Source organism: Gobio gobio (genome assembly GCF_949357685.1).
Source record: "Gobio gobio genome assembly, chromosome: 15".
NCBI lineage: Eukaryota > Metazoa > Chordata > Actinopteri > Cypriniformes > Gobionidae > Gobio > Gobio gobio.
The window spans coordinates 26,957,682-26,972,708 of record NC_137108.1 but is presented as its reverse complement, the minus strand read 5'-3'; the positions used below and the strand labels follow the sequence as shown (position 1 = coordinate 26,972,708).

At 40.0% G+C, this 15,027-nt stretch overlaps 1 protein-coding gene across 1 annotated transcript in view; it reads right to left on the bottom strand.

Moving 5' to 3' along the window:
* Positions 1-952: 952 nt before the first annotated feature.
* The window catches only part of kcnn3 (potassium intermediate/small conductance calcium-activated channel, subfamily N, member 3), an 87,654-nt gene continuing 73,579 nt past the window's right edge, over positions 953-15,027 (bottom strand). Inside the window, exons 8-10 of the mRNA XM_079836901.1 lie at positions 8,113-8,240; positions 4,907-4,976; positions 953-2,349 (exon numbers count right to left, since the gene is read on the bottom strand). Coding sequence (XP_079693027.1) covers positions 1,987-2,349; positions 4,907-4,976; positions 8,113-8,240 — 561 coding nt within the window. The 3' untranslated portion in view covers positions 953-1,986. The remainder of the gene's footprint in view (positions 2,350-4,906; positions 4,977-8,112; positions 8,241-15,027) is intronic.

Sequence of the window (15,027 nt, the reverse complement as noted above, 5' to 3'; positions counted from 1 at the left end):
TTGCCATTTGGTAATAAAACTTACTTTCAATTTTCTATACATAAATATAAACTAATTTTCTATTTGGTTTCCTTCGTTGGAAATGGCGAACTTTCGCAGGAAAGTGAGTAACGTTAAACATAATAAGTAAACCGCCAAATTGGCTGTGATTTGACAGCGTTACCCACATTTGGCTGGTAGGCAGGTGTTCATTTCAACACTTTTTTGTTTTTTAAATAATTTAACAAGTAAATCTAAGAAATTCATTTTCGTGGCAACGCATAGGCTACTCATACAATTAAGAGTCGCTATGAAAAAAAAATAATAATACTTTTGCGCGGACCAGAGGACAGCGTATAGCTACATGTAGGCTACAAGTAATGTTACGGACTGCGGATTTATAGCCAATAGAAATCTGAATTTAAATCCGCAAATTATCTTTACTGCCGGTCACATGACGTCTATATAATTAAAAAAAGATTTAAAAAATACAAATTTTGTGATACGCACCCAGTCAACATTGCAGGGTGGGGCCAATGTTTGCCCAGTATGGGCTTTAAATATGGGCCCTACATGGGTTTGTCCACGGGTTCCACAATGGCCCCACCTTGATAGCCCATATGAATTTCATAAATAAATTTATAATAAATCCATAATGAAGGTCATGCTTTATCGACATATGTTGGCTACCGTCCGAAATAGAATAGAAAGCGATACACACACTTGTAAGGAGACCCCAACCTTTGACTTTATGGTGTTAATTCTTTATTATAAATATAGGAAGATAAAATTATAAATAAATATTAAACTATACATTATGAAATCTATACCCTACAACAAGACTTTGGTCTTGTCAGTTGTAACGGTCACCTAATGTTAAAAACTGTTCATGACATGTTGATGTGCCTTTAAAAAGAGAGATGGCCGCTCACCATTACACAGTCACACAATAATACTCACACACAGACACAGTCAAGTATAGATATATACTTTATTAATTCTCTCTGGTAAAATAAAATTACAAAATAATTTCAACCTCAAACGCCACCTCCCTTATCTATAATTAATATTAATAAAATCGTTATTTATACAGCAATCATAATTTCCATGACGTATGAGAAGAATGCTATTGTATAATTATAATAAATATGAGCTATAACTGCGTTAGTAATTATTAATGGTAAAAAACTGAGCGATACAAAGCTAAGTTTCAGTAGTAGCATACTGTACAATATTCCAAGCGGATGTAATTCAGTATTCCGGCCACAGGATGTCACTATTAGTCAGTTTTCAAAATGGTCTCTCCATTGAAATGGGGTCAGAAGTCTCTTATTCCAACACCATTATAATAGAAGCAATTCCACTAAGAAAATGACTATAATCACTCATTCTACAGTTATTTCCGTGTGAGCAGCTGTTCCACCTTGATGGGGTGGTTTTTATAATGTATCGACTGGCTTCAGCGTCGCTCTTCGAAATAATGCTTTGCTCAAATGGCTGTTAGTCTCTTGCAGACTGTAAAAAGTGCTGTCCAGAGATCTATGATGATTCGCCATCATAGCCTTCTCGGGCGCTGATTATTTATACACTCTCTAATCCCAACCACCCCGATCCCTTGTTTTGCGACACACACCTCAGTTCGTTTCAGAGTCAACTATAGACAAAGCACTTTGGTAGCAAAGACGGAATTAGAGAAAGTGTGTGTATGAGTGTCCATGCATGTTAACATGTCTGAGTCAGTGTCTTCTAAGATGTATACATTCATGGTAACAGTAAAGTACGTCCTTCTTTTGGACTACATGAAATATGGCAGTTTCGTCATAGGGTTTTTGTGCAAATGTTAGCGTCTCCTCCGTTGTGATATATTCTGTGGCGTTAAGCTGCGTAATGCTCGTAGATACAGTGCATCGTATGTGTATGCGTGTATATGGTTATGTCACCACGTCTCTTCGTTACAACTAAGCATCCATCTCTCCGCCCTGGAGAGAACTTCCCGCACCAGTGCTCTCAGCAGCTGGAGCTGCTAGTGTGGGGACTGTCCTCGGTGGGCTGAGCCGGGACGGCGCCGGAGCCAGAGCCGGAGCCGGAGCCAGAGCCGGAGCCGGAGGGGGGGTTGGCTAGAGGCAGGCTGGCAGCGGTGGGTGAGAGCGCAGAGGGCACAGTAGGGCTCAGGACCTTGGCGTCACGCTCACGCAGCAGTTGAATGAGTGCGGCATGCTGGGCGCTGAGCGTGGCCGACAAATGAGCGGGCAGAGCGTTAAAGCCGGCCGTCAGCTGCTCCACCCGCTGCTCCAGACTTAACATCTGCCTCTCCAGATCCTCACTGCGGTCATTCAGCTCAGACATCAGTTCATACATGACGCTCTGCATCTATGTGTAGAGAGTGACAGTGTAGTTAGACAAAATACTATGGTAAAGTAAGGGGACTGGACAGTCAAAGGAAGGGAAAAAGAGTACAAACACTAAACAAGAGTAGAGATAATAAATGGAGCAATAAATACCCTTAGGAAATAAAAACCTCAAATGAGATCTCTTTAAAGTCAACATGGCGTACACAATCCATTTTTACCTCAAAATATGATACGTTTGAGAGGGAAACAGGATTTTCAACTATAAAGAAATGTTGGATGGGACTTAAAGGAATAGTTCATCCGAAAATGTAAATTCTCTCATCATTTACTCACCCTAAAGTTGTTCCAAACCTGTACGAGTTTATTTGTTCTGCTGAACACAAAAGAAGATATTCATCAATGTTTGGTTACTGACATTCTTCAAAATATCTTCTTTTGTGTTCAACAGAAGGAAGAAATTGGCTCTTTGAAGAAAGGAAACCAGGTTTGGAACAACTTGAGGGTGAAACACTTCAAGGCCCGTTGTTCACACCAATAACTAATTCTATGAGAACAGGCAACAACTATAACGACAACATCACTAAATAACGATATTATTGGACACACTTCCAGAATTACTTTTTTTTCCAGATGATGAACAATAAAAACATTGATAGCCAATCAGTATCCATCTGACTTTAAAGAGCTGGAGCATTTAGAGGTAGACAACATAAACACAATGTTATTGTGTGTTGGTGTAGTTATCGTTCTTGGTGTGAACAGGCTTTTATCCATCAGAAATTGACTGGATTGTGAACAGTGAGCATTAAATACCATTTGCTAAAAACAAGTAGCTATTTGGTTATTGGATAGCATTATTCAATAGTGCCATCAATGGAAAAGGAAAGCAGGGGAGGAGCAAGTTATTATATTTTGAGGAAAGATTATGATGACAAACAATTATTTTTAATAGAACCAGGAATGTGCATTAAGTTAATAGGGTCAATTTTGATCTGCAATATCTTGGCTTCTTTGGCTAGACAGCAATATAGTTAAAAGGAGATTAAATGGAGACTCCAGCTCCAGTTTTTTTTTTTATGAGAAAAAGACTCCAGTAATCTCCCTGTTTCTCCTTTTGAGTTTCTCAAAGAGATCTTAAACTGTGGACAAAGCCTGCAATCAAATATTTTTCTTGGACCAAATCATCTGAACTATGAAATTGTTATACACTTTATAGCTCTAAAGTCATACTGTGTGTCCCATGTTCTGTTTATTCTCAGGAATTTTAAAGACAAGGTTGATACTTGAATAAAATGTAACTGAGATCTCCAACAGGTCTCCCATAAGCTTTGAAAGGGCACTTTCTGAGCAATAAGATGAACCTCTGGGGAAGGAGGAGAACTTACAGTAGTCTATAGAAAATATACTTGAAATACTGTAATAGGGAAAAAAGAACACATCGAATGCAGAAAAAACTTCTTAATCACTATTTTTGGATTGTATTTAGAGCAAAAAAGTAGTTAAAATCCACTTGCAGTCGTGCCCTAATGATTAGAGAGTCAGACTGGTAACCCGAAGGTTGCGGGTTTAATTCTCAATACCGGCAGGAAAAGACTGAGGTGCCCCTGAGCAAGGCACCTAACCCCAATCGCTCCCCAGGTACCACAGCAAAAATGGCTGCCCACTGCTCTTGGAGTGTGTGTTCATGACTCACTGCTCCTAATGTGTGTGCACTAACTTGGATGGGTTAAATGCAGAGGACAAATTGGTCTGGGTTACCATACTTTACGTCACTTTGACTAGAACCAAAATACATTATTAAGTTACTTCAGAAGCAAAATACTAAGACTTGTTTTCAGAGAACATATCTTGAATGATTTTTCTTTTTCTTACTCCATTGGATTTTTCCCGTCTTAAGTCAAATTTAGTTTGGAATAATTCGATTTTTTGTTTTTAAATTTACCAGACAGGCTCACTGAAAGTGTTAATATCTTACGCAACTAGATACCGACATATGATATGTACACTGTACTAAATCTTCACATTTATAAAGAGAAAATGGTGCACAGTCCAAGAACACACAAGAAAAAAAGCACTAAAAACAATAGTTACATTCAGAAAAAAATGCCCAAACAGGCACACACCGCCATCACGAAAAATATCTTGAATTGCACACATTTTCTGTCATTCTTCAGCTTCCTGTCTCTCTCCCCTCCCACCCTCTCCCTCTCCCCATCTCCTCGCTCCCACTGTCATCCCTGCTTTAACACTTGTTCAGGTTGCTAGGAGACACAAAGCCACAGAAACAAACGGGTCAGCATGGAAACAGTTGAATGCTGAGATATATTTGGGAAAGCAAAGGTATGTGTGTGCCACAGGGCATTATGTGTTGCCGTCGACGTACTTGCAGCCTTGGGCATTATAAAGTGTTTGTGTGTATGTGGGCATGTTAAAATTGCAGGAAAGGGAACACAATGTCATCGAAAGTGTGTGTGGGTGTCTACTGTTTCCTAACAGATGTAACGTGCATATGCGTGGGTTCTGATGTGCGACCGTGTCTGTGATTTGTGATCTGTGTGCATGGACAGTAGTCTTACCTTTGATAAGTCCACCAGAGTATTGGCTTGATCACTGAGTTTTCTCTGCTCCATTTTAACACTTCGCAATCTACAACAACAGGGACAAACACACAGCCCATTAGACCCTATTCTAATCTCACTAGCACAACGGCCCTCAATTGTAACCCTCAACTAGCTAATTAACTTAATCAGCTTGTTTTCTTTCTTTGTTTGTTGTTGATGAGAATCCCCCAAGATGAATACGCAATTACGGCGTAAATCCTAAAAGCTTCAGATATAAAAGGATTCCATAAGTGTGGGATTTCTTTAAAAGAAAGGCTTCGGTTTGAAAGGAGCCCTTAAAATTGGCGGCCAGGGCCACGACAAAACAGTGACAGGAGGATTAGAGTTCTTAAAATGATGAGTATGTGTGTGGTGAGCACCCACACAGAGACAGAGAATAGCATTAGCCCTAGTGAGCTAACAGTCAAAGAAGCTGATATCGCTGTCACAGTTTAGCCAAACGCATGCTCCCACCAAGAGAAACATGGTCACTCCAGCAACATAACAACGATTTGAAAAGTCAGAGGGACATGTTATAACCAAATTGGACTGGCTTATAAATTTAAATTAGGTGACGTAACATTTGGTCAGTAGTTCCAACTAATTTGCTAAAAGGCAAGAGGGCTCTAGCCATATTAGCATAAGCGCTTGTTTATTCATCCCGTCCACTGCCAAAACAAGGCTTCTGATTGGTCTTAAAGGGATAATTAACCCAAAAATGAATCAGGCATACCAGTTTGGGATGAGTAAATGACAGAATTATACATTTTTGGGTGAACTATCCCTTTAAAGCCGTTATTTTAATACATTTATTCGCAACTTTTATTTGCACCACTAAAAACGCAATAACAGTGGAGGGCAAAATTTGAAATTTCTAAAAGTGTAAGTTAAAGGGATAGTTCACCCAAAAGGGGAAATTAGCCCATGATTTACTCACCCTCAAGCCATCCTAGGTGTATATGACATTCTTCTTTCAGACGAATACAATCGGAGTTACATAAAAAATGCCCTGGCTAATCCAAGCATTATAATGGCATATATAATGGCATATATAAGGCCCGTTCACACCAAGATCAATAAATATAAATATTACTATACACCAATAGACAATAACGTTCTGGGCTGGATTTCCCGAAACCTTCATAACACTACGTCGTTCTTAAGTTATACCTTAAGGTGTATCTTATCGTTAATACGTGTTTCCCGAAACGATCTTAGTTAAGAATACCTTCTGTAAGACATTCGTTCGTAAGGTTGGTCTGGAGAACTCTTAGCTATACCTTATCACTATTGACAGTTCATTCCGATAGTGGCCACCACTGTTTCTTTACATCTCAGTCTTTACGAATATGATTCTGCTAATTGAATTGTTTTCAGGCAAATAATACTATTGTCATTACACTGATGGCTGTTCGCTTTTTAATTAGCCTATATTATCCAAAGGTAGGCCTATATCAGCTGGCAAACCATTATGGAGTCTATTTAAAAGGAATGATTGTAGAGGGGAGTTTGGTCAAACTATGGCAGCGATACAGCAAATAGTTTTAAATCAAAGACGGTGCCGTCCGCGGAGCCATTTCTATGTGCACTATTTCATCCGTGAAAACTTTAGTCCCCTGGCTACCATATCAAAAGCTGCAATTCAAAATTAATTTCGCCTGCCATGGCAGCGAATTCAGCAGCTTTTAGATCTTGTTGGTTCGACTTTGTCAAGACAAACCTGACGGAGCTCAGCCCCGATATTCAGCTGTTGGCGCTCTTCTCTTTCTTTCTTTTTTCTCCGCTGTAGCTGTTGATCTATCTTTCGCGTGTTGCGCCTTTATTGAGTAGGCCTATGTCATCCAATAACAGAAATGAGTGATTTACCAATAATGTGATGTGGGCAATCAACTCTGCTTGTGGAGTAAATGAAGACTATGGCAAAATATATTATGATAATATAAATGGCATACTGCCAGTGTAGTGGGTTGATATGTTTGGGCATGAGAGGTTGCGGGTTCGCAAAATCATTTCAAAATTATTTACAATATCCACGGTTGGATTTAGTTTGCAATTTGGATTATATTTATATGATCTCACGCGTCCTGATAAATGCAATTTCAACTATTTCTGAAGTGCTTCTATTATAAATAACACCGCTTTCTCACATAATGCAGTTAAGCATAGAGTGAATAATCGATTTTTGAGCCATTGATAAACTAATTCAACGCCACGGACACGGACAGCGCCTGATAACGTCGCACTTCAGAAGGTATACCTTAAGCAACCTCCTTAGGTTTAGTTCGGGGAACACGCCTAGAAGTGGTATACCTTGAGTTAAGTTATACCTTTAGAGTCTTCGTAGCGCGATAAGAGACAACGTTATCGGGAAATGCAGCCCTGTTTATTATAAGTCCACACTGCAGTTTTATTGCCTCTTTAAATGCTCAAGCACTTTAAAGCCAAGTCGATTCTGATTGGCTGTCAGTATTTTTTATCATTCATCATCAGCTAAAAAAGAATTCCAACAATATCTGTCTTTATTGTTATAGTTGTGGCGGTTTATTTTACTTTTCTCATTGAATTAGAACGCTTATTAAGACTGTTTTGTTAAAATTATCATTGTCCATGTGAATGGCCATTTACAATGGTTGCTACATGTCAGTGAGATCAAGATCATTGATAAGGCCTGAAAAGACTAAAATATTTTAAGGAATTGGTATTTGGATGATACAAAATATTGAAATTACAACAGAAAGCTTGGTTTCACGTTTCTAGACAGGTTTCTAAACAGGTTTCTAAACAGGTCTGAAGAAATGAATGGTACAGAAAACCATCACTAGTACACAGATAAAAACAAGCGTGAAGATTGATAAATTAGCTCTTACAGCTAACCATTATCAGAAAAGGCTGCCATTCGTGTATGTATTTGTCATGTTTTCTGTCAGGTACCATGTCCATGGGCAGGTCAGACATGCTAACTGCCACAATCACACTCATCGCTCAACTGGCCACTCAGCCCAAATGTGAAGCATGCACTCCAAATGCTTTTTGTGCGGTTTTAGCGTACATCGCTAAAGCTCACTAAGTACTTTTGTTATTTATTGATCCATGTGTGTTTAAAGTAAAAAGTGTATAGATGAGAGCTTAAGTGAAATGTGGTGTAAAGCTCTGTGTCTGTGAAGAGAGGCTGTTTTTCTCACTGGTGAATGGCTTGAAGGAACTTCCTCTGATGCTTGCGTACACGGGAGTGGTCAATTTTCTTCATCAGCTTGGTGTGCTTGTATATCAGCCAAGTCTCCCGTAGAACATTCGCTGCTGCGTTCTTTATCTGAGGGGACATGTCGCCATAACAACAATATTAGCAACAGGAAAAGCATCTCAGGAGAGAGTAATGACAAGTGTAAGCTCTGCTTTGCCAATACACGCACACAACCCCAAACATCTGCCAAATTAAAGGTATTTTTGGGAGATATTCCAGAGTGACCTGACAATATACATTGTACCCCATAATTCTGTCATCTGGTCAATTCACTATTCTGGCCGCAGACCAGTGATGTCCAATAAGAGAGAGTCAACACTAAAGCTGATATCTTTATATCTTTGTGGTAAAGTTTTGAAGGACAATAGTGAAGTAAAGCCACTTTTTATATACCCCAAAAACAACAGACCAGAAGTCCATTATTTCCAGTGGAGAGTAGTACGGCAGCTGTATGGAGTTTTCGATCTGATTTGAGCTGTTAAACATATTTTAAACGGCAAGATTATTTGTGACCACCTGACTAGATGTGATGTATTCTAATTAAAACAATGAGTGAAAGAGTTACCAATATTTCAGTCAGGACCACTTTCTTCAAATGTATATTTTATTAAATGATAATGCATTCAGTTAGAGTTGGCGGTATGGTTCTGTTCTGGGCAAACTCCACGCAAAAGCAGCAAGTCAAAACCCCCTTTGGGGTAGCAGAACAGATCCAGTAATAATGCATAAAATGCATAATAAAATTCACAAAAAAGTAACAAGTTGTTGTAAACAAGCCAAAATGCATGAGGAAGGATGATTACAATGTAACTTTACTGGTATTACAGAAGACAATTAGCACTCATTTGCAATTTTTTAGCAATTGATTCACTATACATTGACCTATTTAAACACAGCGCAGCTGATTAAACAGGATTGTGGATGGTTAGCAAATAAGATGCAAGTTTTCAAACATTTTAAACTCTTGAAGCATCCTTGTGCATCAAAAGATTCATTTGTGAGGTCTTAAAGCCACAAATTCTCTGTAAATCTTACATGTGGCACCAGAAAACGGAGAGGGAGAGCAAATAAAGGACACAATTGAATACAAAAATCTGCTGAAGAAAAATGAATGAGGAGACTTCAAAGGGGCGCCACTTCGGTGGAAAGAACAATTACATCCTCTGTGGGCAACGGAGGGATGATAGAACCTTCCCGTTTTTTAATAAGCTCCTGATTTGACAGTATTCCTCCACACATAGGGCAGCACCAGGCTCTTTTTTTAAAGCGCTGTGTCTGGATTTAGCACTGCACAGCTCTGATTAATTAACAGTGGTCAGTGTATTTAATAATACAAAAGTAGGAGCTCTGGCCCAACCACAATGCAGGGCTCATTTTTGAGAAGAGCCAGAGACAGGGCAAGTTAGATAATGAGAGAGGGAGAACGGTGAGACCAGATATAATTTAGGCAGGGATGCTCATAGCAGTCTACAAGTGGAAAATCCAAATGACAATTAGGTAATATTAAAGTGATTATAAATACTGCTATTACACATAAAACAATACAGTTCAGAAGAGCTCCCGTATATCTCCTAAATATACACACTACATCATATAATACATTGACTTATTCACATAGACAGGGCCATTTCTGACCATTTTGGTGCCTAGGGCAAGATCCTTATTGTCCCTATAACCACATTTCTAAGCACTGATTTGATTGTTTTCAAATTATATTTGTAAGTTCTTCAATTACTAAAATTATTCTCTAACTCGTGTGCATAACATGGTATTATGCTAATATTCAGCTGCTTAAATGCATTCAACACATTGTAAAAACTTTCTAAAACACATCCAATTATGTTAAAGTAAAACAGGGATATTGAGCCACCTAAGTTGCCTGTGGCAAGAAATAGAAGGTCTACATCTTGTTCCCCACATAAAAATCAAACAAGTAATCAAAATCTTGAATAATTAAATAATTAATCAAACTCATTTAAAATGCATGAAATAAAAAATAATATAATCATTGTGTACAGTGTCTCAATGTGTAGTTCCCTTTCAAATGGAAACTTGCACTGCGTCCTAGTACGCTTATGGGGAACGCCTCCAGTGTGACCAGTGACTGAAGCACATGTCTAAACACAACAATAACATTAGCCAGCGACAGCCTATGACGTCACTTCTGGTGCGACCAGAGTATAAAAGGGCACCTGTAGTACATGTCAAGAATTTCTTTTATCTTCAGGATCCGTTTGTTTACATATGTCTAAAGAGGATCGCTATTGAAAAAACTCAGCCAAGCATTTCAGGAAGTCTGTGCCTCCATATCAGAGACAACACTTGAGGGCATACGACTTGTGTGTTATGTGTTTGGGTCTGGCGTTTGAGCAGAGCATATTCAGCTTGCGAGGGAGTTGAATGCGCTCTTTATGATGCGGTTGCTGTGATAAGCTGCTTTGTTGCTTAATTCTCTGTCGAAGGATGAGCACATGCACCCTGCGGTTCGGGTCCCATGGCCGCCATAGTGGCAGGCAGGTTCGATCACAGAGGTAGTGGGCGGAGCAAAGGGAGAGTCCTATAGGATTTATTTTCCTTTCTGGTCTACTATTACTAATGTGTGAGGCCTAATTCTGTGAAATTAGTTTGCAAACCCTTCTTTGTCGTAAGGCACCTTCGGGAGTGTCTGGAGTCTTGAGATCCTACAAAGACATTTGATTCTGAGTGGTCCCAGCTAGCACCCAGCTGGCTCCCCTTGATGGCAATGTCTTCATGGTTAAGTGTAAGTGGAATCCTTAATAGTCGAATTCCCAAAACCCTATGAGAGAGCTCAGTCTCAGTTGAGCATTTATAATGGTGTGGCTAGCACTTTTGCCTAGCCCCCTTTATACTTTCTTGTGATCTGCCAACCAAGGAAGGCTTGGAGCTCTTCTGGTCTCTGGATTCCAACAGGAAGTGGTCTGTTTGCCTTGGGCGAACCCCACCTATTGTACGACACCTCTGAGTCTAGTCTAGTGTCTGAAGTCTAGTAGAGACCAAATCAGTAGGGTTATCATATTATCATATTACAGGTTTTAAAATGGTTGTAGCTAACCTTAGCTGTTAGCTCCCATTGGTCATTTAGAACGAGCATGGAGTAGAACCTTCCCTGTTATGGGAAAGGTCCTCCACTCCCTATAATGAGCTCGTTCTGACTTCAGTATTATTTCGCTATAGACAGTGACATCACTGGCTCTCTGTGAGCCTCCTTGGTGAATCTGTCTTTAAGGTTGTGTTGTTAGGCCTCCTCTCGCTCTAGAGAGTCATGCTGCTGAGGTCTCCGCTCCCCAGAGCTCCACTTGGATAGCAGTATCGAGTTATCAGGCTCTTTTGTGTGCCTCCTTAGTAAGCAGTCCTTAGCGTAGAACGTAGTTAGGCCACCTCTCATTTTAGAGAGTCATCTTGCTGAGGCCTCCATTCTTAGAGCTCGGTCTGGGTGGTCACACTGGGTTGTATAGCTCTCTGTGAGCCTCCTTAGCGGAAACACCCTTAGGGAAGCATTGTTAGGTTTCCACTCGATTTAGAGAGTTGTCATTCTGAGACATCCACTGCCCAGAGCCCCGCTTAAGATGCATGACCAAGGCATACGGCTCCCTGCGAGCCTCCTTGGCGATATGATCTTTAAGCATAGAGTGTAGTTAGGTTTCCTCTTGCTACAGAGGGTCATCATTACCTCTTAGAGCTATGTATAGACAGTGGAACTAAGTTGTAGGCTTTCTCTGAGCCTCCTTGGTTATCTGTCCTCAAGGGGGGAGAGGCATTGCTAGGCTTCCTCTCTTTCTAGAGAGTAATCCTGCTGAGGCCTCTGCTCCCTAGAGTTCCCCTTGGTTGACTTTAACAGTATCGAGTTGTCAGGCTCTTTTTTAAGCCTCATTGGTAAGCAGTCCTTAGCGTAGAACGTAGTTAGGCCTCCTCTCGCTTAGAGAGTCATCCTGCTGAGGCCTCCGTTCTTTGAGGTCCCCTCTGATACTATATCCGGTTGTTGGCTCTCTGCGAACCTCCTTGATGAAATTGTTTTTAGAATTTTTGTTTAGTGTTGCTAGGTCTCCTCTCATTTCGAGAGTGGTTTTCCTGAGACCTCCACTCATCAGTATAGTGGTATAGTGTCCGCTGAAATGACAGGCAGGTTATTCTTTATCCATGGTCATATTCCTTTAAAGGTATTTGGAAGAGTACCAGGCCCTGAGCTCTACCCATGAGGTATGTAGCTGGGGTTTCTGGCGCTAGGGAATAGAATCACGACAGCCAATGGTGCATACCCTCTAGGACGGGGAACTGTGACTGTGGACCTAGCTCCGTGGAGTCATTGACTTTATGTCAGCTGTTACGGCATTCATTCCATCAGCATGACGGACTAGGTATTTGTTTCCTATAGGCTAAGCGCCATAGGACACAGTGCGAGTCCCTTTTCGAAAGGGAACATCTCGGATTAAGAATGCTACCATTGTTCCCTGACAAGGGGAACGAGACCCTGTCTCATTGCCATGCTTTGGGCATGCCTGCCCACATCTCCTTCAGACAAAAGAAGTTGTTGATGTGTACTACAGGTGCCCTTTTATTCTCTGATCGGCACTGCTAGTAATGTCATAGGCTGCTGCCAGCCAATGTTATTGTCGTGTTTAGACACGTACTTCAGACGCCGGTCACGCTGGAGGCATTCCCCAGTGTCTTGTTCCCCTTCTCAGGGAACCATGGCTACATTTATGGTTACAGACTTTGTTTTAATCACTTCTGTACCATTTTCAAAAGACTTTGACTTTATATATACAGGTTTCCTAAGATTTTTTTTTTTTTTTTTTTATAATATATTATTCTTGAAGCCCACTTGAAAGTTTGCTGAGGCCCCCTAGACGGCTCTGGCAACATGGCAATCACTACTAGCAATCACTACTAGCACTGTACAAATCAATCAAAGACAAGATGGGACAAGAGACAGAGAGAGAGAGAGAGAGAGAGAGAGAGAGAGAGAGAGAGAGAGAGAGAGAGAGAGAGAGAGAGAGAGAGAGAGAGAGAGAGAGAGAGAGAGAGAGAGAGAGAGAGAGAGAGAGAGAGAGAGAGACTGTCAGAGAGGTCGAAGCAGTTGTAAGTGGACGTCAGAGAGGAGGAGGCAGAGGGAAGGGAACTTTAATGAAGTCTGGGCCATCATTGTTGATTATTTGCTAAACTGAAGCCTTACCATTACAACAGCTGCAAGACTAGCTCACCTCAATTTACAACTGTCAATTCAATCAGAACATTTCTCCAAAAATAAAATTAAAAAGGCGTAGAAGATATGTAATATAGGGGCTTTCGCACCAGGTAGGCTACTTATTGGAACTCAGTTATAGAAACTAGCCACCAGGGTGCACCCAGGTCACCGTGAATTTGCCAAGTAAGACATGTTCCTGGATCAACATATTTTGTTGATCCTGGAACAACATTCCTCTCTGAAAAATTTGTCCTAAACATATCCCAACCCCTAAACCAAACCCTACCCTAAATTCAGAGGGAAATTATAGGTGAATAACACTGATGTAGAAGTATCTGACCCTGGTTGTAAGTCTAAACTTGACATGAACTGTAAACATCCTTCAAATCTGTTTGGTTGATTGGAATGTTTTTTCAAGATCAACAAAGATGTTGATCCAGGAACATGTTGCACTTGGTGAACATTCGCACCACCAGTAGGAACTCTGAGGTGACGCAAGTCATTTAAGAGCGGCATTCAACATCATCAATAACTGGAAAATGGAGGACACCGTGATTGGATCTCTGTTGTTGTGTGTTGTAGTATTCATGATAACGATGGAATGTAGACGTATAAGTTTTGCGATAGAAAGAGCAAAAAGGAGGACTAAGAGACGAAATCTCCTACAACAACTGCTACATATCATCAAATCTGAGAAAAGATAACAATACCGCAGACAAAGGCGACTGGTAAATGCCATTAACATTTGTAAAAAAAAGTAAATTGTGTGTATTTATGCAGCTTTTTAAAAATGACGGGTACTGTTTCATATGGCATGCATGCAACCAATCAACATACACTTACGTCACTGGTGGTTCCTATTGTGCTGGGTTCCTGTGGTGCGAACACGCCAAAAAGTGTATACTTCCGCCATTAGTTCTAGGAACTATAAAAGGTTCCTCCGGTGAAAAAGACCCTATAGATGTCAATAAAGAACCTTTATTTTGTAAGAGTGTATGGATGATTTGAAAATTTTATCTAGCATTATTTGAATGTCTTTAAAATAAAGGTTTCAGAAGGGGGTTTTCACAGCGAAGCTATAGAAGATCCATTTTGGGCTCCCGAAAGAACCTTTCAGTGAACTTTTCATAAAATAATTTTTTCTTAGTGTGAAGAAAAAATTTATAATCTGAAGAATCAAAGGTTCCATGGATCATCATGGAATTACACTGTGTTCCAAATTATTATGCAAGTGACAAATCAGTAGGATTTCAGTTCAATAAACATTCAGATTTTAGTTTTTGTGTTTGTTTGTTTTATTCCTCCATATCTTTTTAGATAACTGGTATCAATCTCAGACAGGTTTGTTAAAAAGTTGCCAGGTCTACTAAGTTAAATGGAAACACTACTTAAAGAGGTTGTTCCACATTATTAAGCAAGTCACACAGTTCTCATGCAATAGGGGGAGGAAGAAATATCTATCTGAAGATGAAAAGCACGAAATGGTGCAATGTTATGCAAAAGGTATGAAAACAACTAATGTTGTGTAAGAACTGAATGGAGATTATTGAACTATCATAAGATTTGTGAGTAATTTACAGCACAAGAAAACTCAGTCTTGTTAAGGAAAGTTTCTGTCAAAAAATTTGTATTATATTAAAAGGACTACTA